The sequence below is a fragment of the Scyliorhinus torazame genome, chromosome 9 (assembly GCF_047496885.1).
Source record: "Scyliorhinus torazame isolate Kashiwa2021f chromosome 9, sScyTor2.1, whole genome shotgun sequence".
In the NCBI taxonomy this organism is placed as follows: domain Eukaryota; kingdom Metazoa; phylum Chordata; class Chondrichthyes; order Carcharhiniformes; family Scyliorhinidae; genus Scyliorhinus; species Scyliorhinus torazame.
Window position 1 is genome coordinate 134,468,180 of NC_092715.1, and position 26,832 is coordinate 134,495,011.

General features: G+C 43.9%; 1 protein-coding gene across 1 annotated transcript in view; it reads left to right on the plus strand.

Annotated features, from left to right (window-relative positions):
• The window catches only part of snx2 (sorting nexin 2), a 79,578-nt gene that overhangs the window by 36,131 nt on the left and 16,615 nt on the right, over nucleotides 1-26,832 (plus strand). Inside the window, exons 8-12 of the mRNA XM_072516536.1 lie at nucleotides 8,871-8,946; nucleotides 15,812-15,925; nucleotides 16,172-16,265; nucleotides 19,712-19,917; nucleotides 23,336-23,479. Of these exons, the coding sequence (XP_072372637.1) occupies nucleotides 8,871-8,946; nucleotides 15,812-15,925; nucleotides 16,172-16,265; nucleotides 19,712-19,917; nucleotides 23,336-23,479 (634 nt within the window). The remainder of the gene's footprint in view (nucleotides 1-8,870; nucleotides 8,947-15,811; nucleotides 15,926-16,171; nucleotides 16,266-19,711; nucleotides 19,918-23,335; nucleotides 23,480-26,832) is intronic.

Below are 26,832 nucleotides of genomic sequence, written 5' to 3' on the forward strand. Positions count from 1 at the left end.
AGATGGCTAATCTCTCTGAAAAAAGACTTGGGTAAGAATATTGGAAGGCAGTGGAATAAGAGAAATTTTGGTGAGCCCGCCAAGAATAACGGGAGACCATCCCATCTTTGCAAGTCTGTTTTGACCTTTGCCAACAGATTTGTTTAATTTAACCTCCTGGGTTTACCCCAGCCCCTTTCTATCTGAATACCCAAATACCGAAAAATGGCTTCCAGCTAGCTGCAAAAGCTCTCTCCTTCTCTCCTCAGCAACCAACCACAAAATATTCACTCTTCCCTACATTTATCTTGTAACCAGAGAAGGCTCCAAAACGCTGCAAGATTCCCATAATATCCATTGACTCTTCCGGAGTCCCTCCCATATAAGTCATTGGTGTATAGCAAGACCCTGTGTTCCACCCTACCTCTAGCTATTCCTCCCCATGTATTCAAGAACCTAGGGGCCATGGCTACTGGCTCTATTGCTAGTGTAAACCGGAAAGTGGGGACAATTGACATTCCCGCCTGGTACCCCGGCAGAGACAAAGAGGGTGGAGATCACTTTGTTAGTGCAAACACTGGAAAATGGGACCGTATATAATAGCTGCACCCGGACCACATTCCAATTTTTCTAAAACCGCAAACAGTCCCACTCCGGTCGGATGCTTTCTCTGCGGCAAGCGAGATTATGATCTCCAGGACCCGACCCCCTCCCAGAGCAAGCGCCACATTCAACAGTTTTGTGTTCACTGTCAACCTCTGCCCCGTAACAAAATCTTCTGGTCTTTCCCCAGACCTGTTAGACAATGTTCCAGTCTTAGCAGAGTCCATAGGGTGATTGGTTGATAAGACTACTGTCTTAAGGGATCTTTGTCTCTTTCTGAGAGCAGGGAAATCAAAGCCTGCCTCGGCATCTGTGGCAAAGCGCCATTCTTCAAGGAGTCCTTGAACATCCCTAACAGTAGAGGAGCTAATACATTTTTTTATTCCACCGGAAACCTGTTGGGTCCTGTGGAGCTTCAAGGCTCTCATAACGCCTCCTCCTCCGCCTTGGGAAACTCTAACTCCCCCAGGAATGCCACTACATCTTTTCCATCCCAGGGAGGTTCCGACCTGTATACATTTTGGTTAAAGGTCTTAATACCTCCATTACCTTCTGCTGATCTGAGACTAGACCTGCATCCATGTGCTCATCTGGGCAATCACCCAGGAATGCCACTATATCTGTTCCATCCCAGGGAGGTTCCGACCTGTATACATTTTGGTTAAAGGTCTTAATACCTCCATTACCTTCTGATCTGAGACCAGTCCTGCATCCATGTACTCATCTGGACAATCTCCTTCTCCGCCTCCTGTTTCCTCAGTTGATATGCCAGGAGCTGACTTGCCTTCTCCCCATATTCCTAAATAGCCCATTTAGCTTGCCTCTGCCATCATACTGCCCTATCTGTAGTGATTAGATTAAACTGCAGCTTTCTCCTTTCTGCCAATAGATCTTGATGGACTGTCTGCATACAATCAACCTCTATAATATCATCTGCCAGTTTTTCCCATTCCCTCCTTGTCTCCAGCTCTGCATAGGCCTTTAAAGGTATAATTTCTCCTCTAATTGCCACCTTCAGTGCTTCCCTTGTGTCAAGGAAGAGACCTCCCCAGGAAGAGACCTTCCCATTGTCATCGTTCAAAATACAAAATATAATCCTGGATAGCCCCTTGCACAGAACCCAATGCCCATGAGCAGACCCACATCCAGCCACCACCCCTTTTGATGCCACTTACATACCCTCCAAGGTCCATCCTTGTAGGGCATGGTCAGAAATAATGACCGCAGGGTACTCTGATTTCTTCACCCCTGCCACTAGTGCTCAGATTCTGACAAAATATCTTCAAGTAATTTCTTTGTTTTATTCAGGAAAATAATTCCTCCGATCCGGCAGATAAGCCTAAAGTGCTGGAGCCTGCGGGAGCCACCCGAGATGCGGCCACTACTTCATGTCGCCACCCCAAAATCTTTAGTGTTTCTAAATTGCAGATATTAAATTGGGAAAAGTTTTTAGATTATAGTATTTAATACCAGTTGATAAATAATAAAATACAAGACTAATCCAATGCCGTTTGAGAACTTGCTGAGCTCTGCAGGTGCATCAAATTTGGTTAGGGGAAAAGTTGAGTATTCCTGGTTGCCAGAAGATGCAAGGTGTCTTAAAAGTAAATGTTTCCTTAATCTGGAACTGGAAACGGGGCCATTAAATCTTTAAAAAAAGAACTTTCAAGTCCTGATCACTTTCTCCAACCCAGTGTGTGCTTGAGGTGTGATTGATTTGTGTTCCCTAAAACCAGAGCAGGTTGGCTAACACTTGAATTTGAGGGGAAAGAATTAGAATTCAACCGTTATGCATTTATTGCAGAAATCGAGCAGGTAGTGAATCTGGTGGGTTTTTGGCAATGGAGATTTTCTGTAGTTGAAAGGTCTCTAACATTTGATTTATACCTAATAACTTGTATCTAAAGATCTCATGGCACTTGACAAAATTGTTGTTCAAACAAGGTTTGGTTCATTTAACTGAAGATCTCAAGGCACTTAATGAAATTGTTGTTAAACAAGGTTTGGCACAGTGACACTGACCAGTGTTCGATAGGTGATTGATGGCTTGATTAGAGGTAGACTTTTAAGCAGAGCCTTGATAAAAGGGAGAGTTAGTGAGAGAGCCAATTTTTTGGGAAGGAAATTCCAGAGCTTTTATGGACTGGGTATCTGAAAACATAGCCACGAATTATGGGTGCAATTGGATGGACAAGGCTTGCATTATGTGGCCATGATAATTGTGGGGATGGTGGAGATGCCATGGAAGAACTTGAACAATGGAGAGAATTTTAAACTATGTATTGCTGGACAGGGTATCTGTATATGAATTGAGTGGGTACCAGTATAATGATGGACGAGTGTTTGACACAGCTAAGGGTTCTCATACCTGCGTTAAGGGAGGCTGGCTAAGAGTGCACTGAGGTGTAACAGGCATGAATGAGGGTTCTGCAGCAGTTGAACTGAAGCATGGCAGTGGAAATGGACAGCCTTGGTAATGGCACTGATAATTAGTCAGAAGTTCAACATGGTACCTGACACCGCAACATGGTAAATGACACCCGAGTTTGTTAAATTGATTCGGCCAAAGACAGTTGCTGAGGAGAGCAGTGGGTGGAAAACTAACACACTCTGGATATGTAGCAGAGTTTTAGCATGTAGATAAAAAGAGGGGACTCCGGAAAGGTCATTGAGGGGCACATGGTAATTATAGGATGTGATTCCCTGGCGACATAGCTAAGAATAGAATCAAGTGTGTGAAATCACTCCAGTGGAGAACTGTTGGGAGTGTGGTCAGCTGTCAAAACTGTCTATTGGGATATAGAGGGATCGTCGGATGTCATCTATGTCTTTGGTAGCAGCAGTTTCAATATACGGCAAGGGTGCAAAGCTGATGGGAAGGATTCACCAATTTGGGTGTAGTTTTGTGCTGACTTTGCACTTAAGGTCTCTGGAGGAAAGGGATTGGCGATGGGGCCAGTAGTTTGCACAAATCGTAAGCTCAAAGCTTTTTAGAGCTTTGTGATTGCATCTTTAAAGGAGAAAACAGTCCTTGAAGGGCTAACATGGGTCCAAGAAGGTAGATTGGGTGGTCTGCAGTTTAGTGGGAATAACAGGGTGCTGGAGATGAGTCTTGTGGGAAGGGTGATCTTGGGAGTTGGCATGAGGGAACATGGGAGAGAAATGAAAGCAAGATGAATTCGGGGAAGTTGGACTCAATGGGCTAAGGGAGGGAAGTGTCAGGCAGCTAGTTGGATGCTCTCTCATCAGAAACCCATGTGCTCCTTGCATTTTATTGCTGGAGGGGAGGGGTTTAAGACCAGTTGATAGTAGAGAAAAAGAAGCTGAAGTTAACTTTGTGTTCCTGCAATAGTGAGCAGTTTTGGCAGACGTGAGCAGGGCCTGTAGTATGGTCCAACCAGATGATGAATGGCTAAACCAGTTCTTATCCATTCCGGTTTGTGTCCCATTCCACTTGAGTGGAGAGGAGGGCTGCATTGGAGAATGGCTGGGATGAGTGAAAGTTTCAGTGGGAGCTAGGGCATCAAAATGTGGCTGAGTAAAGCAGTAGCTGCAGATATATAGAATGTTACAATTGAGATTCTGTAATTGAAGTTTGTGAATTAGGAATATTTTTTTCCAGGGTTGGACATAGGAAAGTTAGTGGGAATGTAGGTAGTAGAGAAAATTGAGATGGTGGATGGTGGCACAGTGGATTGGACCAAGTTTGATTTGGTGATGAGCATCACATCACCCTTAGCCAAGTTTCTTGTCCAGGCACTGCATGTTGGTGCAATCATCCACAAGTTCATAGTGGCAAGGACCTTTCTCTCAAGTAAACATTCGAGGGAGATGTGCACTAGCTGGGAACTGATTCATTGGTTATTGGCGAATCAATAGTGGCAAGGATGATTTGGCCAGAAAGGTGATTAGCCCCCAGTGGATGCGTTGGACAAGAATGTTGGTGATCAGATGAGATAATTGGGGTTGCTGCTTGGCATTTTATGAAGGGCTCTGAGGGAAGTTGTGAATTTAACAAAGAGGAAGTTGAACTTGTATAATGGCAGGGCAGCAGGAAGGTTGAGGTACAGTACTTTAAGGGGGAGCAGTGAAAGGAGACATGATGGAACTTTATAAAGTCCAAGTAGAAAGTGATGGACTTTGGTCTAGGGCAGTTGCCAAATTGTGTATACTAATAGACACAGGAAAAACTGCAGAGGCCTGGTTATGTAACACACACCAGCCTGGTTGAAAACTGGAAATAGAAGGGAGTCCAGAGGTCTGTTTGCAGATTGGATGGAGTCAACATGAAACTTCCATAGTGCTCCATTTTGTAGCCTGATGCAGTGAGTAAAGTCGGAAGCTATTTGAGGCTCCATTTTTTTGGATGATTGGGTTTGTCTGTGAATGTCCTAGTGCCCAAACACAGCCCTGTTTGACCCCCCCTCATGGATTTTGATGGGTTTTGTTGTTGCCCTGTCAGAGCTGAACATGTCGTAGAAAGAGGGCATCTTTCACTGGGAAGATCTGCTCATGATTGAATGCCTTGATCATGAAGGGAATAATAATGGTCGTCTTTGTTCATGGGCAGTTAAGATCCTGTGGGTCTTTCAGTTCTGACACCACACTGGGGTTTGGAAAGGAGCATTAGCCAAAATAGGGCAATCCAGGCAAATTTTTGCATATGCTCAGTGGGTGATTCCTCTAGTTGCAAGTGCTGCAGTTGTCCTTGTACAGCATGCACAATGTTTGCATTGCCTGTTGAGGTACTGCCCCTTCAGTAAGGAACTCTGCAGAGGTCTGTTTGCCATGCTCTCCTGTTTGCCATGCTTGATGAGTGCTGGATGTGTAACATCACCTGGAGCTTGCCAATGATGAGCAAGTCAACTTTACTAAGCTCCTCCACTGTGTTCAATATCCAGCTCTACCACAAACCGGCTTTTTTGGTGACTTCCTTGAGTACAAGATAGTTCTACCTGTCTCTCCCAATTGTTTATTGCAGTCAGCAATGACCTCTTGTGCCTTGTTCTCAATAGAGCTGTTTTTTTGGACCTATCGCCTTTTTGATTCCTTCATACAGGCCCCTTGCACACCATGTAAAAGCACTGGATATTCTGGCAGAGTTGTCATTTGCTGCAGCCTTTGTTGCAAGCTGTTGGACTATGCTTCAAGCACCTCCTTTAGTGCATTTGGAGTCTTCTCGCTGAGAGCTCTCTTGTAACTAGTGAATCACTTGGCTTCAATGATTGAATCCTGGTAACTAGTGGATCACTTGCTTTAATGATTGAATCCTGGTAACGAACACCCGCACCTAGGAGACATCACCATGGTGCCATTTATTATAATCTTTATTGTCTAGACTTACATTAATACTGCAGTGATGTTACTGTGAAAAGCCCCTAGTCGCTACACTCCACACCTGTTCGGGTACACAGGAAGAATTCAAAATGTCCAATTCACCTAATGAGCATGTCTTTCGGGACTCGTGGGAGAAAACTGGAGCACCCAGAGGAAACCCACGCAGACACTGGGAGAATGTGCGGACTCTGCACAGTGAACCAAGCTGGGAATCAAACCTGGGACCCTGGAGCTGTGAAGCTACTGTGCCGCCCAACCTTGCAGTGAATTCTGCTCACAGTAGTGACAGGCTCCTCAAGTGATCTTTGTCTCGTGTTGCGATATCCCAGGTGAGTGTGGTCAATTCCAGCCCTGGAGTCCCAGCATAAGTGAATTAACCAATAATTTGTTACGGTTTTAGGATTTCTGGCCCTCTACTGCTCCAATGACATAGAGGCACCCAGATTTGTAAGTGAAACACAAATGAGAGAAGCGATAAAACATGTAATCATGATATTAGAACAAGGGTCTGCTAATATAATTATTCCCCTAGTTCACCCTCTACCCACAGACACACAAGACAGTGGGGCAAGGAGGATCATAATAATGGGGGGGATGAGATGAGTGTCTTCGCTGCTGAGGTTCTAGTCTTTGTAGTTGGCTATCTTATCTGGGTGGTGAGTGTTGAATCCACCGGTTGGTTTGGATCTTCTGATATGTGCCTTCAATTTGAACCCACAGGCTCTAGCATTTCCTCTAGGAAGTCACTTTCACTTGATTGACTTCCATGAGATTGGCACTCAAGTCACTGAGGTGAAATTATGGCTCTCTACTTGAGAATTTAAAATAGGTTTCTGTTGACTCTGCCTCTTGACCTCTGGTCTGCTCTTTCTGCAAGTCAGAACTAACTGTAGTGGTGAGAGAGAAAAGGGTCTTTGAGATCTTGAGAGATATCAGACTGGGCTTTCCTCAGCCTTTCAGAGGTTAAGCTTTCACAGGCCTGCCTACAGAGAGACTGTTTGCAGCCTTTTAAGCAGAAATTAAACTTTCACAGACTGGCCTTCCAGAACCTTCTTGAGCTCCTTACCAATTAAAATCCAGAACCCTGGGATTCCAAAAGAGTTGATTGGCTGCTGCCAGGTCAATCAAACTGCGACATCATGGACCATGCCAAATAGCACACTGTACTGTGGGAAGTCCTTGGACCAGTCCACGTGGCGCATTAGACTCGGTTAATCCAGTTTAAAAGCACTGTTGGCAGAATTGTAGCAGCCAGCATAACTCAAAATGGGAATACATAGGAAAAGCAAGGTTTAAGAATGGGGATCCTTGCATCTAGTTGGGACAGTGTTGGAATATAGACACTTTGATTGTCAACTGTCCCCCTGAGTTGAGGGGCAGGTAGAGAACATGCTCTGTCTCGAGGGGTTCTATTACATTGATTAAGGCGTTCCTTGTACTGAAACGTGCACACTCGATGTAATATTTTTGTTTCAAGTGATCCACCCTACTCCCTACGAGACACAGCTTGTCAATAGATGTTCTGCCTATCCAGTTCCATGTCGATCACAGCATGTCATTGAACAACTAAGTTATAGTTGTGTCAGTACTGCAGAAGCCCTGACAGTCCAGCTTGAAGAGCTGGCATTTTTAAATTTTGCTTGTTGCAATGGATTTGGTCCATTTGTTGAAGCAAATATATGGTGGCAGGTCAGCACATTACTTTGTGTCTGAGCAGTGGGACATGATGGTTCCTCCCATTATTGGCGATGCCCTGTCGCACCCATTCTCTTGCTAAACCAACTGGGTGTACCACCTGTAACTGTTCCCCTGAATATTTTGCAGTAAAGTGTAATCTCCAAGGTGCAAGCCTGAGCGCACTTTCTGGACCCTGACCTGTCTATGCCCATTAGGATTCTCCCTCTCGACTTGGGTCCAAAGAAGTACGCCGTGCTGGCACCAGCTTGATGCAGGAAGACCTAATTAGACATCAGGCTGTCTTTGGGTTCCACTCAGATTTTTTTGATTGGGGTTTAACTCTCTTAGCCTTGAACTCTGCACTCACAAAGCAGTGACGTGATTAGCTTGTTGCTGGGAGTTTGGTTCATGAACACCAAGGATGTCCATGCACTGGTGGACCTACACACTGCATATCTGGGAACCGAATCTTCAGATTGGAGCTGAGGAATTAAATTTATTGCCATGAGGCACAACAGGTCTTGCCAATGGTGAGGCTGTGTATTGATGGTGAGAAACTTGTGCACTTTGCACTTTCACATCACCAATAGTCACCATTGTAGGCTGGAAATGAGGAGCCTACTAGTGCAAGGCAGGAAGCATGCTAACCCCCTTCACCCAGGCATATTTGATCATCACATTGTCCTGATGGTGAAGTTTGTGTTGCATTTGATGGTGAAGTTTCTGTTTGCATTTTTTGTTTGCATTTGATGGTGAAGTTCGAAAGCTTTTCTACTAGTTGGTTATGAGAGCTCTTGGATTTAGGAATATGACTAGAATGCAAACCCCCCCCTCTATCGAAAGCTTATTGCATTCAATGTATGGGATTTGTTACAATATCAATAATCTACAAGTGTAGCCAAATTTAGCTGTAAATGCAAGACCTGCCTGGAATTATCTTGACATGACTTTCTTTGTATGATGTTTTGTGCATCTTGATGCTGATGCACAGAATGAAAATTACATTTTGGAGGAGCCTGACATTTCTTTGCCCTTTTTTAAACCTGTTGACATACCAAAAGGTCAGTCATTTAATGCCTGTCATATCAGACAGACTGTGCAGAAGACCGACTCTTGTTTTGTTTCATGCAAGACTAAATTTGACATTTGAAATGTAGAAGTGGATGTTGCAGTTAACATTCACTATCTCTTCAATGTTCAGTTATTGACTTTGATTTAACAACTTGTGAGCACTCGTCTGATCAAGCAGTAAATATGATCTTTCTAAAATGCAGGTATCTGCAGCGGACAATAAAGCATCCAACTCTATTGCAAGATCCTGATTTGCGGAATTTTTTAGAAAGTAATGAGGTGAGTCCTTTCAGAGAAATAGAAAAAGCAAATGGTTTAAAACTATCCTTGCAGGTAACACGTTTGACCTTTTTGGGGGGGGGTTTCCTCCATGCAGTATGCAATGCATGGTGCACTTTCATACAGGTCAGAGGCCCCAGGTATGGGTGGGATTTTCCACTCCTGCCGTGTACTTTGTGGAGGTGGCCTTCCATTGGCTGGTAGTGGGATCTTCTGGCTCTGCCACTGTCAACTGCCCTCCATGGTGGGGTTTGTCATCAGCAGGATCAGAAGATCATGTCGGTGGGAGCATTCAGAAAATTCCAACCACTATCGCTTGCTGAAATCGGGGGAGTGTGAAGGAGGTGGTGCAGGGGAGGGAGGGGGTTGAAAAATTAGTCAGGATTTTTATAGCTTCAGGAAGTAACTATTATAATCCCCTACAGCTCAATAGTCCTGCCACTGCTATGGTGATTACTGGAACAGTGCTACTTGAATACATGAAATCCAATTCTGAGCTAATTATTTTTTATATAGAACACTACAAAATAACAAGCTGAAACTTCAAACTAGTGAAAAGCAGGTTAATGTAATCTGCACAGGTTAATGTAATCTGCACAATGATCAACATGGAGAATAAACCTTCCAAGGTAGATCGAAGTGCAAAATATGACGAGTGAAGGTGAAGCTTTTGGAATCATTTCACAGACAGCAGGAGGCATCACAGGATGGGGAAATATTTTTGGATTAAGCCAATGAGACATGGTATTGATGAAATCTCTTGCTTTCTGTCCAATTACTTTTCAAACCAAATATTGAAAAAAAAATAATAGTTGTTGCAAGCTGTGCCAATTTCCAGAGGTGCGAAATTCTATAGCTGTGCCTCCCCTTTGTATCCTCTGCAATTTAAACTGAATTCAGTTGATTTTGTAGTTGCTGGCTGGAGTGTCTTCACTTGATCTGATCAAGTGAGTTGCATCAAATTTTATGCACAAAGTAATAGCTGTGGTTGTGTGACAATTTTATAAATTTTAGTTTCAGCAATATTTCCCTTGATCATACTTGATGGGGTAAGTGTGGGTGAGTGAAGAGAGACAGTCCATAAATGCTCCTGCTTTTGAGTTCATAGTCCGAGGTCTACACACAAGGCCCTCCAGTCCATGTTTGCATCGGTCAAAAACAACCAGCTAAGTATTCTAATCCCATTTTCCAGTGTTTGCCCATAGTCTTGGCAATGCAGGTGCACATCTAAATATTTAAATGTTATGATGATCTCCGCCTCCATCACTCTTTCATGCCCTGAGTTCCACCCTCTGGGTGATCCCCTCTAAACTTCCTGCCCTTGCTTTGAATCGATGCCCCTGGACATCCATCCCTCAATTAAGGCAAATGGATTCTTCCCTTTTCTCTGCTAACTATGCTCAATTTTTTTTTATACATCTCAATCATATCCCCCTCAGTCTCCTCTGCTCCAAGGAAAACAACCCCAGTATATCCAATATCTCCATAGCTAAAACTCTCCAGCCCAGGCAACATCCTGGTAAATCTCCTTTGCACCCTTTCCAGTGCAATCACATACATCCTATAATGTGGATTCCAGAACTGTGCACACGGTGACCTAACCAATGTTTAATACAATTCCAGCATAACCTCCCTGCTCTTTAAATCTATGCAAGTAAGCCATATACATTAACCACTGTAGCGTGGTGGTTATCACGTTCATCTCGCATGCAAAAAGTCCGTTTCCATTTGCCACTGACCAGCCTGTCTATAATCTTCCTGATGTGGAGATGCCGGCGTTGGACTGGGGTGAGCCCAGTAAGAAGTCTTACAACACCAGGTTAAAGTCCAACAGGTTTGTTTCAAACAATAGCTTTCAGAGCACTGCTCTTTCCTCTGGTGAATGCAGAGGTATTTTCCAGAAACATGTATATAGACAAAGCCAAAGATGCAAGATAGTACTTTGAATGCGAGCATTTGCAGGTAATTAAGTCTTTCCAGATCCAGAGATGGGGTCACCCCAGGTTAGAGATGTGAATTGTGTCTACCAACTGTCCTGGCTTGACACAATTCACAACTCTAACTTGGGCTAGTGACATCGAAACAAACCTGTTGGACTTTAACCTACTGTTGTAAGACTTCTTACTATAATCTTCCTGTGATCAAAGGCTACCTTCCTCCCTATTTACCCCACCAATTATCGCATCATCTGTGAACTTGTTGATCAACCCTCTACATTCATACTTAAATCATTTGTATTATCCACAAGGACTCCAGCACTGATTCCTGTGAGACCCCACTCGACACATGCTTCCAGTCAGAAAAACACTCCTCAACCATCATCCTCTGCTTCCTGCCACTTGGCCAAATTCTGGATCCAAATTGCCAAATTTCCTTGGATCCCATGGGCTCTTACTTCACTATCGGTCTCTGATGTGGGACTTTATTCAAAAGCCTTGCTGAAGTCCAAGTGGACTACATCAAATGAATTTCCCTCATCGACACACCTGGTCACCTCTTTGAAAAATTGTCTAGTTGGTCAGACATTAACTTTTTTATAAAAACCATGCTGACTCTTCCTTTTAAAACTATTTTTATTCTCATTTTTCACTTTCTCCCAAATTTGCACCCACCAACAATAAGCAGTAACGAATATAATGTCAATTCCCATATCAACAACCACAATCCCATCCTCCCCCCAAACAACTGCCCGCATGTTAACATAAATAACAAAAGGGAATTCGGAATCACCTATAGTCACCATTAACACATACAGGACCCCACCCCCAACTAAGTTTGATGTTATCCAATTCTTCAAAGTGCGGAATGAATAACTCCCATGAATTGTAGAACCCCTCCATCCTTCCCCCTCAGTTCAAACTTGGCCTTCTCAAGAGTCAAGAATTCCAACAGGTTGCCATGCCAGGGCACAGGGTGGAGAGGTTGCTTTCCATCCCAACAGGGTCTGCTTTCGGGCGATCAACAAGGTGAAGGCTACAACATCTGCTTCCGCACCGGTTTCCATCCCCGGCTGGTCCGACACCCCGAATATGGCCTCCTGAGAGCCCAGGTCCAATTTTGCGTGCGCCCCAAACAATGTTCACACGCATCATCTACCCCCTCAAAGAGCCGGCTCATCCTCACCCTTTGTGCTCTAAATACCACCTTCAGCTGCATCAGCCCCAACCTCGTGCACGAGTTGGAGGCGTTCACTCCCCGGAGCACCTCACACCAGAATCCCTCCTCCATACCCTCTTCCAACTCTTCCTCCCACTTTGTTTTGATCCCTTCCAGTGGTGCGTTCTCTTCTTTACCCCCTTCTCCAGTCCCCCTGTCGCGGCACTTTCACCAGCAATGTGGAGGCCGGCTCCACCGGGAAGCTCTATCTCCTTCTGGCAAAATCTCGAACCTGCATGTATCTAAACATTTCCTCCTGCTCCAGCCCATGCTTCACTCCCAGCTCCTTCAATCCTGCAAATCGACCCCCAAGAAACAAATTGTTTAATGTCTTAATCCCCTTCTCCCACTTCCCTAGCTCTAATCTGTTGTTACCCCCCCGGATTGGCATTTCCCTTAACCCTGCCCCCAACCCGAAGTGTTGGAGAAGATGCCTCCAAATTCTCAATGAAGCTATTATTACTGGACTCCCTGAGTATTTCCCCAGGGCCATCTGGAGCGGCGCTGTTGCCCGTGCCTTCAATCCCAACCCTGTGCACAAACTCTCCTCCATTCTGACACACTGGGAATCAACCACTCTGACCCAGCTCCGCACCTTCTCTACATTTGCCGCCCAGTAAAATTCATTGGGTTCGGAAGACCCAAACCCCCTATCTGCCTGCCCCTCTGTCGCAGCACTTTTACACCTTCCCATGTGAACGAGGTAATCACTCCTTCAATCTGAAAAATGCCTTTTTGGCAGGAAAATCGGCAGGCATTGGAAACAGAAATTGTGGCAACACGTTCATTTTAACTGCCTGTACCTGATCCGCCAGTGATGGAGGGAGCCCATCCCACCTTGCCAAATCAGCTTCCACTCTTTTCCCCCCCCCCCCCCCCCCACACACTCACCCCCCACTCACGAGCAACCTGCACCCCCAGGTATCTTAAGTGAGCCCCTGCCCTGCGGAATGGCAGCCCCCCGCCCCTGGCCGAGACACCACAAAATACTCCCTTTTGTCTAGATTTAACTTGTATCCTGAGCGAGACCCAAATTCCCAAAGCAGCTCCAATAGTCCCCATATTGACACACTGTTCCGACATACCCCTGAACATCTTAACACGATGGCCAACGGCTCAATCGTGAGTGCAAACAGCGGGGGGGGGGGGGGGGGGGGGAGGAAAGAAAGAGAGAAGAGAGACATAGGACATCCTCTGCCAGTCTCACGGTGGAGAGAGAAATATCTCTAGCTAATGTTATTGGTGCGGACACTCTCCCTCGTCTCCTTGTATAGTAGCTTTACCCAGTCCACAAATTTTGGTCCAATCCCAAACCGCTCCAGAACTGCCATCAAGTACCCCCATTTTACCTGGTCAAACACCTTCTCTGTGACCAATGCCACAACCACCTCTGTTTCCTTCCCCTCCGCTGGTGCCATAACCACGTTCAATACCCTCCTAATGTTCGAAAGAGCTGCCTCCCTCTCTCGAACCCTGCCTGATCTTCACCTACCACCTTTGGAAGGCACTCCTCTAGCCTACCTGCCAGTACCTTCGCCAATACTTTTGCATTCCCGTTTAAAAGTGATATTGGCCTATACGACCCATACTCTGTTGGATCATTATCTTTTTAAAGAACAGGGAAATTGATGCCTGCCCCAAGGTTTGTGGTAACACTCCCTTCCCTAACGCCTCAAACATCCCCACCATCAGGGGTGCCAGTGTATCCTTTAATTTTTATAATATTCCACTGGGAACCCATCCAGCCCTGCCACCTAGCCTGAATGCATCCTCCCAATTGCATCTTTTATCTCTGCACCACTGTTGCTCCTTCTAATGTAGCCCTGTCCCCCTCCCCCTAACCTCTGGTACTCCAGCCAATCTAGAAATTCCTGCATCACCCCGTCTCCCCCAGTGGCTCTGACCTGTACAACCTCTCATAGAATTCCTCAAAGACCTTGTTAATCAGATCCGGAGCCACTACCAACTTCCCTGTCCCTCACCTGAACAATTTCCCTTGCTGCTGCCACCCTCTGAAGCTGACCCCTCGCATACATGGATGTGGGGAATGAGTTTAAGAGTTGAGTAATCAAGAAAAGTTGACTACATAACAGCTATGGAAATGGATTGGAGCTGGGAGGTGAAGTGTTTGAGATGAACAGGACAGTGCATGTGGGATTTTCAGAAAGCATTGTTTTAGATACTAATAACATGGATGCTTGCAAAGTTAATTGGGGAACGGAGGATTACAATTGATATGTTGATAGAAGGACAAGAATTCTGACTTGCTGAGATCCATGCTGGCTTCCTTTTGACTAGACTTCTGAGGAAGGAACTGCACTCCGAAAGTCAGTGATTCGAAGCAAACCTGTTGGACTTTAACCTAGTGGTGTAAGACTCTTTGTGCCCACCCTAGTCCAACGCTGGTATCTCCACATCATGGGTACAAAACTTACTGCTTGAAAAAAGACATGCTGGTGAAGCTCTCCATCTTGCACTCATCAGGGCAGGCAGAAGAATGGCAAATTTTTGAAGGGAACAATTTGTACTGCATGAGAAGTGCTGGTTGGTTGGTGGGTCGGCTCTGATTGTCCAGACATTGTCCTGACCGATGCAATAATGTGGATACTGGAATCTGCACTACCAAGATTCAGCAGGTCAGGCCGCATCTACGTAGAGAAACCTAATTATGTTTCAGGTCCATTTCATTATTTGTAGCGGGGAAGATTGAAGGTAATTCTGAATATTTTTAATTGCTTTCGTGAATAGAAAACCATTAGTTTGGAGTCGGTGACCAGATACCAAATTAAAATTCGGAAGGAATTTCCTCATTACTAAATTTGATCTTTACTGTATTGTGAAGGTTGAGGATATGCCTATTTTGAGGGAAAAGTTAATGAACATTTAAAATGGGTTGATGGAATACAATGGGAACTACAGTGGATTAGTTTGTGATGCTGTTAAATGGTTTAGACCTGGGGCTAGCAACATCTATAATAGATGAAAACTGATTCTTGATAAAGCAGCACAACAAGAACCCAAAGAAACACCACAAGTTTAAGTGCTGATGGAGAAAAAATTGACATGTAATGTCTATCGTGCAATGAATGGAACTGCAATGCTCAAGTGGACTGTATAGACAAGACAGTCCAGGAAGATGGAATAATGGATATCACCAGTAATTGAGAACAAAAGAATGTGGACTTGATGACACTGAATTATGGAAGCCTGGAGGTGTTTTGGGTGGCAACCCTCTGTTTCAGTCAACATTTTTTAAACTTTAAGATTTTTTAAAGTAATTGGTATTCCATGGGTGATTTTTTTTTTTATTTTATTTTTTTTTGCTCCAGCAAAATTTGGCCCAATAACGTAACATGCACAAACTAGTTGCTTTTTGTGGTAACATTGGAAGCGTGAGCTTGGCATTTATTTCTTCCTTGTTACAGACTTTGCTGAAATATTCAGTTGTACATTTAGCAAATGTGTTGAGCAGTTTCATATGTCGTGTTTAAATGAGGTCAACAACTTTTGTCAAGCAGGTATCAACTGTACTGTCTTCAGTTTACATTTTTCATACTTGAGATAACTAAAATCATCAAAGTTTGAGCAGGTTGAAGCATATTGAAATGTATGAGCGCAAAAGATGCTGTGGCCTTTTCCTTGCACTTTAACTAGACAGAAGCAAGGCTGTTAACAGATTTGCTCACCCTTATTTGTCATTCAATTCTAGCTGCCTCGTGCGGTTAGCACCCAGGCCCTAAGTGGAGCAGGCATATTGAGGATGGTGAACAAGGCCGCCGATGCTGTCAACAAAATGACAATCAAGATGAATGAATCGGATGCAGTAAGCGCTGATTTTTGAACCTGATTAATGAGATGAATTAATGAGATTCTTCTGTTCCTTTCTAAGGGTGAAAAGACAACAAAATAAGCTATTTGCTTATTTGCTTTTGATTCAGTCAAATTGGTGTAGGCTTGTGACTGCAGTTAATTTGTTTTTCCTTTTAAAAGAAGAAATGTAGTTTACTGTTGGTAATGTAATTTGTAATGATTTGTTCTTAGTAAATTAACTCCATTCTTCATCTGGTAGTGGTTTGAGGAAAAGCAGCAGCAGTTTGAAAACCTGGACCAGCAGTTAAGGAAACTACACACCAGTGTTGATCTCCTGGTCTGCCACAGGAAAGGTTTGTAAACCATGTTTATGCTCCATGTTTATGCTCCAAGACTGATTGCTGGGCATACATCCAGCATTGATGACTTTCCTAATTAAGATCTTAATGTACGGATTTTTCACTTTTCCAGATATTGGAGTAAGAATCAAATCTGGCTGCAGCTGTTATTTAAAATGTTCAATCTCCAGTGTTCAAGTGTCAGGGACCCGGGTTCAATTCCGGCCTTGGGTGACTTGTGTGGAGTTTGCATTTTCTCACTGTGTCTGTGGGTTCTTCCGGGTGCTCTGGTTTCCTCCCACAGTCCAAAGATGTGCAGTTAGGTGGATCAGCCATGCTAAATTGCTCCTTACTATCCAACGGTTAGGTGAGGACTGTGGGGGAGTGATCCTAGTCAGAGGGTCACTGTAAACTTGATGGGCCAAATGGCCTCCTGCACTGTAGGGATTCTGATTCTTTTACAATTCTAATAATTTCTGTTAATACTGTTTTGAAACCTTTTTTAAATTCTGAATTGCTGAGTGCATATTTCTGTCCTGAAATCCTACTGGATACTAATTTCTCAATCAAACCTGATCAAGCAAGGGTAAGATTTATTTTGTTAGAATATTACAGCACGGGAAGTGGCTATTCAGCCCATTGAATCTGTGCTGGCCACCCAGCTAATTGGATCTTCCCCATATCCATACAATATTTATCCACTTCTGTATTTGCCACCTTTTTGCAGGTGCATTCCAAACCCTGACCAGTTGCACTTTTTTGATTGCTCATGTTGCTGCTGGTCTTGTCTCCTCTGGTTATTGACCATTCACCCATTGGAAAGCACTTTGCTAACTCCTAAATTTTATATCTCCTCCACTGCTGGGCTGTCCACACAACTATTTAATCCCTTGTCTCTGGATCCATTGCAACAGATCTTTCCAAAGCCGACATGTTCTTGAGATTTGGTATCCAACATTAGGCACCCTATTTCGTCTGGAGCTGAACTATTATGTTTGACAACTTTCTCTTTGATTTATCTGTAATGCTTTGTTAACCTGACCTACCACCTTCAAAGAATTGTGCACAAGCATGTCCAGGGCTTCTCTGTTCACTTTTATTGCATTGAATTTCTTTAGAACATAAGAACTAGGAATAGACCATCTGACCCCTCTAACCTGTTCTGCCATTCAATAAGATCATGGCTGACCTTTTTGTGGACTTGTACCCACTTACCTGCCCATTCACCATAACCCTCAATTCCTTTACTGTTCAAAAATCTTGTCTATTGTTGACTTCATAACATTCAACCAGGTAGCCACTATTGTTTTGCTGGGCAGGGAATTCCACAGATTCGCAAGAACAAATTTCTCCTCAACTCAGTCCTAAATCTGCTCCCCCTTATTTTGAGACTATGCCCTGTAGTCCTAGTTTTGCCCATCAGTGGAAACAACCTCCCTGCTTCTATCTTAACTATTCCCTTCATTATTTTGCATATATCTCTTTCTCTCCTGTTTCCTCCCCTCCCCGCCGCCAGCGGAAAACCATGTCTTGATTTTATGCACCAGGACACCCAAGTGCCTCTGCACAGCAGCATGCTGCTGCAATTTTTTTACCATTTTAAATAATCAATTTTGCTGCTGTTCCTACCAGAATGGATGATCTCACTTACCAATGTTGTACTCCACCTGCCAGACCCTTGCCCACTCTTAATATCCCTCTGTGGCTGTCTCCTCTGCACACTTGGCTGTACCACTCATCTTGGTGTAATCTTTGCTATGTGACTGACCATTCCACCAGCCGGTTTGTCATTTTTGAAGTATATTGCTAGATTCTCACCCTTCTAGACTTCAATTTGTCATCTGCACATTTTGAAATTCTCCTGCAGGCCCAGTTCCAAGCCTGTCTATAATAAACCATTCCCTTGGAGAACACTATTGTATACCTCCGAGTCACACCATTTGCCACAATCAACACAGATTATCTAGATTCATGAGGGGCAGGTTATGCTGAGAGTTCAGGAATTCTCCCATCCTTCCTGAACTAATATATTCTGGCACTGACTGGTTGGGCGAGATGCACTGTTTTCATGTACCTTTTCTCCGCTTGTGTCCATGCTAGTGCTGTCCCTTTTTTTTTTTTATTTCCATAAGCTTCAATTTTCCTAAAATCTGTATCATGGCACAGTTTATCAAATGCCTTTTGCAAGTTCATCTGCATGCACTGCACTATCCTCTAAGTTAGTCAAATGCAGTTCCTTGCATCTGTGCTGGCTGAGCTTTTACTCCAAACTTCTCTAACTGGGTGAATTCTTAACTTTTGCACTGCAAGCATTGAGCTGGCAGCTTCATTTTTTTTTTTTAAACTTGAGGCAGCAGTGCAACATTTGCCGCCCTCTAGTCCTCTGACACCATCCCTAAATCCAAGAAAAATTTGACATCTGGTATCTCTTGGCTTCTAACCTTGCCCCAGGTTGCTGATGGAAGTGATCTATCTGGACTCTGCTCACTTATCCAATTGTCCTGTCAGCATGGTAGCACAGTGGTTAGCACTGTTGCTTCACAGCGCCAGGGACCCAGGTTTGATTCCTAGCTTGGGTCACTGTCTCTGCGGAGTCTGCACGTTCTCCCCATGTCTGCGTGGGTTCCCCCCCGGGTGCTCTGGTTTCCTCCCACAAGTCCTGAAGGACATGCTTGTTATGTTAGTTGGACATTCTGAATTCTGTGTCCTAAAATCTGTGGCAACTAGGGGATTTTCACAGTAACGTCATTGCAGTGTTATTGTAAGCCTACTTGTGACACTAATTAAGATTATTATGGGAAGCACGGTGGTTAGCACTGCTGCCTTACAGCTCCAGGGATCTGGGTTCAATTCTGGCCTCGGGTGACTCGTCTGTGGAGTTGCACTTTCTCCCCGTGTCTACGTGGGTTTCTTCCGGGTGCTCCTATTTCCTCCCACAGTCCAAAGATGTGCAGGGTAGGTGGATTGGCCACTCTAAATTGTTGCTTGGTGTCCAAAAGGGTTGGGTGGAGTTACTGGGTTACAGGGAAAGGATGGAGACATAGGCCTAAGTAGGGTGCTCTTTCAAGGGTCGGTGTAGACTCGATGGGCCAAATGGCTTCCTTCTGCACAGTTGATTCTATGAATTATTTTGATTTTGTTCAGTGTCCAAGCGACCTCTGATTACAAAGTCCTCTTTGAACACTTAGTGCAAGCTGCTAATTTAGCACCATAGTCATAACCTTCTGGCTTGACTGAATAGAGAGATCTCATTTAATCCAATCATTCCCATCCATTCTCTTGACCTTTTGAATTTCTGCCAATCTACAACTCTTATTCTGCAGAATTAAATGTTTCAGCTGTAGCATTAAATGGTCTTCCATAACATGTTTGGAGGCTGGTGCAGTAATTTTGTCCGCATTTAATTCTTCAACCTATGAGCAGTTAGTGTTCGCTAATGTAAACCACCTTTTTTTGTTTAGAACTCTCAGCCAATACAGCTGCCTTTGCCAAAAGTGCAGCCATGTTGGGTAATTCCGAGGACCACACCGCCCTGTCGAGAGCTTTATCCCAGCTAGCAGAAGTTGAAGAGAAAATAGACCAACTTCATCAGGAGCAGGCCTGTGCTGACTTCTACCTGTTTGCAGAGCTTCTAAGTGATTATGTTCGACTCATTACTTCTGTAAAGGTAAACTGTCAGACAAGGACTTCAAGTAGGGTTTTATGAATAGATCTGTAAGATATTGCAAACTCATTTTTTGTAAACATGTGGATATTAAGATGCATCCTGCTGATCTTTTGTTTTAATGTGGGACAAATCAAGCAGATGAGGTTAACTTGTATCTACCCTGTTGAAACATGAAAATAAATCCCTCTTGACCAAAGGAGCAATGTTTTGTTTTTCAGATGACTTGATTGCCATGACTTTAAGCCCACAATGGTCATAAGACAATACTGCTTCAGACACTGCACATTATGATAATTACATATCCCTGGCCTATTTACAATACAACCATGGGATGGAAGAAACATAATTGCAGGAAACTTTTGTGGATGCTGGAGTAAATGGCGGGAAATACTGTTAGAATGTAAAGTTGACTGGTCAAGGAAAATCTTGCAACGTGTGGATAATATCCGACATTTTACTGCTGTATTCCCTGATCATATTCCCTCCTTTGGGAAAGCTTTAAAAACATAGACTTTTCTAAGGTGTCAAATCAAGGATGCGGTTGAGAAAATCTTAGAAAGAATGTTGCTCTGTACTGGATCCCTTTTTTGTGTTGCATTCGGGCTTTGGTGCCGAAACCACAAGCTTAAAATTTGCTACTGTGCATTAAGGATTTGGTGAACCCATGGGGAACTGAGACCTGCAGGTTAGCAGAAGGACAATTTTTAATGTGACTTATGAGGTCCTATTGTTTAGGGAGTTTTGTCATTTGCAAACTCATTATGCTGTTGTTGAGGGGCAGGCAATGGGTGTTTATTTGGATTTGGCAGGCTTTTGAGAAGAGATTGGTGTGTAAAATTAAAGCATGTGGGATTAGGGTAGTGTATTGAGATGGTTACAAAGCTGGTTAGCAGACCGTAAACTTAAGAGTAAGAATTAATGGGTCTTTTTCCAAATGGTAGTCAGTGACAAGTGGGATACTGCAGGGATCCCATAGGCTAGAGTTGGATGATCAGCAGCACAGGCTTGAAGGGCTGAATGGCCACCTCTTCCTGTTTCCTATATTTCCACAAGTCTATTTCAAGGTTGATTTTTAAAAAAATATTTTCATTCTCCTTTTTCACATTCATCAAATTTACACCCCCCAACAAATCAACAGTAACAAATATAATAATCCCCTGGCCAACAATACCTTCATCCCACCCACTCCCCAAACAGTCCTCAACATTTTAAATATAAACCCCAAATAAAAATCAGGAATTTACCATAAACCCATACATAATCACCAATAACTTGTATTTACCCCCCCCCCCCCCCACCTTAATGTTTGATGCCATCTGTGGAATCCTGATATCCTGTTCCTTAGTGATGGGCATAAGTTAGTAGGAAAACCATAATATCTTGTTTCTCAGTGAATGACGCAAGTCTGGAGACAGAACGATTCTTGAAAATGCACAATAAACAAAGTCCATGAGTTGTAGAACCCTTCCATCCTTCCCCTCAACTTGAACATCACTTTCTCGAGTGTTAAGAACTCCAGCATATCGCCTGGCCACGCTGAGGCACAGGGCGGAGAAGCTGACCTCCACCCCAATGGGTCCTGCTTTCTGGCGATCAACAAGGTAAAGGCTAAGGCATCTGCCTCCGCACCCGTTTCCAACCCTGGCCGATCCGACACCCTGAATATGGCTTCTAGGTGATCTGGTCAGAGTCTCACATGCACCACCTTCGAAATTACCCTGAAGACCTCCCTGCAACACTCCTCCAGTTTTGGACAGGATGAAAACATGAAGGTGATTTGCAGCAGCGCCCCCCCCCCCCCCCCCCCCCCCCCCCAACTGTATAAACAAGGTAATCCTCTTTTCTACTTAAAAAATGCCTTTGGCACGCACTTGAAAAATGAACAAAAACCATGGCAATACATTCATGCCTGTACCTGACCTACCAGTGACAGAGGAAAACCATCCCACCTTGCTAAATCCACTTTCACCCTCCCCACACCAGTAATATTATGCCTACGAACCCCCACCCCCAGTTGGGATACCACAAAATATTCACTTTTGTCTAAATTTTGCTTATACCCAGAGACCCAAACACTAAAAGCAGCTCCATCGTGCCATCCATCGACGCGCTCGGTTCCGACGCATACAATAGCAAGTCGTCCATGTACAAAGATAGCTATTCTCCACCCTACCCACACTATCCCCCTCCACACCTCCAAACTCCAACGCGATGGCCAAAGGCTCAATTGCAAGCACAAACAAGAGGTGGGACATAGGGCATCCTACCTGGTCCCTCGGTACAGAGCAAAATACCCTGGATTCATGCTATTCGTGCGGACACTCTCCCCTCTGTTCCCTGTATCTTACCCACTCCACAAATCGTGGCCCAATCCGAAACTGCCACCAAATACCTCCCCTCTGCCGGTGCCATAACTACATTCCATACCCCCCTAATGTTCAAAAGAGCTGCCTCCCCTCACAAACTCTGTCTGATCTTTGCTATCACCTTTGGGAAGCAGTGCTCCAACCTACCTGGCAACTTCTCTATCGCCTCCTCGAACATCCCCACCATTAGCAGCGTCATCTTATCCCTAAATTTCTTGTAGTACTCCACCAGAAACCCATCCGGCCCTGCTACCTTCCCTGACTGCATCCTCCCAATCGCATCTTTTATCTCCTGCTCCACTATCGTCCCCTTAAATTTAGCACAGTGGGCTAAACAGCTGGCTTGTAATGCAGAACAAGGCAGCAGTGCCGGTTCAATTTGCGTACCGGCCCCTCTGAACAGGTGCCAGATTGTGGCGACTTGGGGCTTTTCACAGTAACTTCATTGAAGCCTACTTGTGACAAGTGATTATTATATGGCCCATCCTCCTTCCCCCAACCTCTGGTATTCCAAACCATCCAGGAATTCCTGCATCTCCCGATGGCTCCAACCTATACAACTTCTCATAAAACTCCTCAAACACGTCCGGAGCCATTCGAGGTTGTTAATTGATCAAAAACAGCAGTAGTCTTTATCAGACACCCCTATATGCTTAACTCATTAATTGCTGCTCTTTCTACTCTTTCTATCACTCCAACTAATTTTGTATCTGTAGTATTGCTACCCTTTTAACACTGGGCATTAACTTTGCTTCTGTGGTACACCACCAAATGCCAGTCTGTGTACGTATCAGGCACCCCATTGAAGAATTCACACCTTTTTTTTTAAACCTTGTGCTGACTTTCTCTTATCCCATCATTTTCCAGAATAATGTCTCTTTTCCCTACCACCATGGGCTGAGTTGACTAATTTGTGGGTTTATCCCCCTCCCAGTCTGTAAACTTTGGAATAGAATTTTTACATTTTCTACATTAAAGCAAAATGTAATTCCTTTGTACAGGTCCTGAAGTGTTTTCATGGTGTTTTGAAATGCCTGATTTTCACTCTGCAGGGTGTGTTTGATTATCGAATGAAATGTTGGCAAAAATGGCAGGATGCTCAGGCCACTCTGCAGAAGAAAAGGGAAGCTGATGCCAAACTCCAGTATGCAAATAAACCTGACAAAGTGCAGCAAGCTAAAGAAGAGATTAGAGAAGTGAGTATTTTCTTTATCTGGTACTTGGATACCTTCAGGTATCTTGAAGGTTTCGAAATATTTCAGACTCCTTCGTGCAGAAGAAGGCCATTTGGCCCGTCGAGTCTGCACCGACCCTCCAAAAGAACGGCCTCTACCCACAGCTACCTGCACATCTTTGGACTATGGGAGGAGAGCACCCAGAGGAAACCCTGTGCAGACAACTGAGAAGGCGCAAACTCCAGTCATCCAAGGCTGGAATCAAACCTGGGTCACTGGTGCTGAGGCAGCAGTACTAACCACTGTGCCACCCCATAATCCTATACAAATGCATTCCAAATCTGTACATCTTGGTTTACTTGTCTTGGTAGCAGCCTTAAATCCACAACTAGGTAGTGAGTAATTTTTCTTTTGTCAATCCTATTTAATATGCCTTCATCTCCAGAAGGATTTGGTTGACCATAGTGTAAAAGGCCATTGTATCTCTTGTGCAGGGTTTTTCCTATTGTCCACATTTTATTTTTGCTTGCTCTTGCCCTACATTTAACCAAGCCCAAGAAATAAGTGGTTGATGTGATGAAATGCAGTTGCAGTGTCTACCTCTTTAGTTTGTTACTTTTTGATTAATGAACCATTACACTTGGTAACATGATGATCTATAGTAGTGCTGAGTATTTTAAAACCAATTACTGACCTTATCAGCCTAATCAACCAAATCTAACTTGTACTTGTATTATTTTTTGAGATACATTTCGAAGGAAATATAGCAGTTTCAACCAAAAACTGATAAAGATACTGCCTGTGCCTTGGAAACATTTTCTGAATTCCTTAAAAAATTCTTTATTTTGAACTTGGCTACAAAAATGGTTTGCTGTTAATGTATTGACCTTATGTGTTTATCATGCTAATTGTGTGGCATTAAATAAACTGTTTACTGCATTCCTCATTATGACCATTATCTACCAATAGTTTTTGACAGAATGACACCCCGCTTGTAAAACTATCCAGTGACCCATTAAATTGCTCAAACATTTATTTTTAAAATAATATTATTATTTTGATCTTTGTTACACCTGAGATGTTGGTGAGCAATGTCTTTGATTGCACTGGTAGGTTGGGCTTGGTTTCAATCAAACCATTTAGATAAATTAATGAAGTGATAATTCATTTGTTTTATTCAGTCACCAATCTTTTTATCCTTTTGACACCTTGATGGCATTTAAAAGTAGAAACTGCATAATGGATTTCAAGTGCAATAATGCATGTCTGGTCCTTTTGTGTGAATTTGTTTTTTAAAAACATTAGTGTAATTGAATAGCTAAAATCAGTTTCTCAGTAAAATCCACTTGTATGCCTACGCAATGTGTGTGGACTTAAATTGCAACTCATTTTCTGAAAAGCCTTCCCAAAACATTGTTTATAAAACAATTTTGGTATACTCAGTTTGTGGGTGATAGCTGATGGAAATTGAATCATAGCCAATGAGCAAAAATGAAGCAGTGATATTGTCGTTGGACCTTGGATAATGATCTGGGGACACTGGTTCGAATCCCACCAGGGCAGGTGATGGAATTTAAACTCAATAAAATATCTGGAATTAAAAGTCTAATGATGACCATGAAACTATTGTCGATTTTAAAAACCCACCTGGTTCACTAATGGCCTTTAGGGAAGGAAATCTGTTGTCTTTACCTGGTCTGGCCTACATGTGACTCCAGACCCATGGCAATGTGGTTGACTCATGTCCACCACAAAAATGCCCTTTGAAATGGCTTAGAAAGCCACTCAGTTGTATTAAAATGCTAAGTAAACACAAGGGGATGAAACTGAACGTACCACCTGGCATCGGACCACAATGGCAAACCAGAAACAGGGCAAATCCAACCAGCCAATTTACTGCCCTATCTGTCTATCAGCAAAGTGATGGAAGGAGTCCTCAACAGTGTGATCAAGCAGCACTTGGCAATAACCTGCTCACGGATGATCAGTTTGGGTTCCGCCAAGTTCGCTCAGCGCCTGACGTCATTACAGCTTTGGTTCAAACATAGACAAAAGAGCTGAATGCCTGAGGTGAGAGTGACTGCCCTTGACACCATTTGACCAAGTATGGCATCAAGGAGTCCCTAGCTAAACTGAGTCAATGGGAATCGGGGAAAACTCTCTGGTTGGAGTCCTACCTGGTGCAAAGGAAAATGGTTGTGGTGGTTGGAGGTCAATCATCTCTGCTCCAGGACATTCATGCAGGAGTTCCTCAGGGTAGTGTCCTAGGCCCAACCATCTTCAGCTGCTTCATCAGTGACCTCCCTTCCATCATAAGGTCAGAAGTGGGGGATATTTGCGGATGCGGATGACTGCACAATGTTCAGCACCATTCATGACTCTTCAGATAATGAAGCAGTTCATGTCCAAATGCAGCAAGACCTGGACAATATCCAGGCTTGGGCTGACGAGTGGCAAGTTACATTTGTGCCACAAGTGTCAGGCAATACCCATCTCCTACAAGTGTGGGCGGCACAGCCTAGTGGTTAGCACTGTTGCTTCACAGTGCGAGGGCCCAGGTTCGATTCTTGCTTGGGTCACTGTCTGTGTGGAGTCTGCACATTCTCCCCGTGTCTGCGTGGGTTTCCTCCCACCAGTCCGAAAGATGTACTTGTGGCAATAATAAAGATTTATTATTAGAGAGGATCTAACCACTGCCTCTTGACATTCCATGGCTTTACCATCGCTGAATCCCCCACAATCAATATCCTGGGGGTTACCATTGATCAGAAGTTATACTGGGCTAGCCATATTAACTTGCTTTGATAAAGGATCATCTGGACTCAACATTAGCTCTTTTCTCTCCCTACAGATGCTGCCAGACCTGCCGAAACTTTCCAACATTTTCTCTGGTTTTATTTTTTTTGATTCCAGCATCTGCAGTAATTTGCTTTTATTTTAGCCATATTAATACTGTGGCTACTAGGGCAGTTCAAAGGCTAGGAATCCTATGGATTCCAGTTACTGTGAAACTCCCCTAGTCGCCACATCACAGCACTTGTTCGGGTACACGGGGGTGGGGGGGAGAATTCACAATGTCCAATTCACCGAATGAGCATGTCTTTCAGGACTTGTGGGAGGAAACCCATGCAGACACAATGTGCAGACTCCGCACAATCAATGACTCAAGCCAGGAATCAAACATGGGTCCCTGGCACTGTGAAGCAACTTTGCTAACAGTTGTGCTGACTTGCTGCCCTACTTGACCCCCGGCCTCCCCAACCACCACCAAACTTTTACGGTCTGAAGTTGTTGAACTCTAATTCAGAAGGCTGTAAAATGCCTATTCTGAGGAGGAACTGCAGCTTGCTCCAGCTTGCATTGGGCTTTGCTAG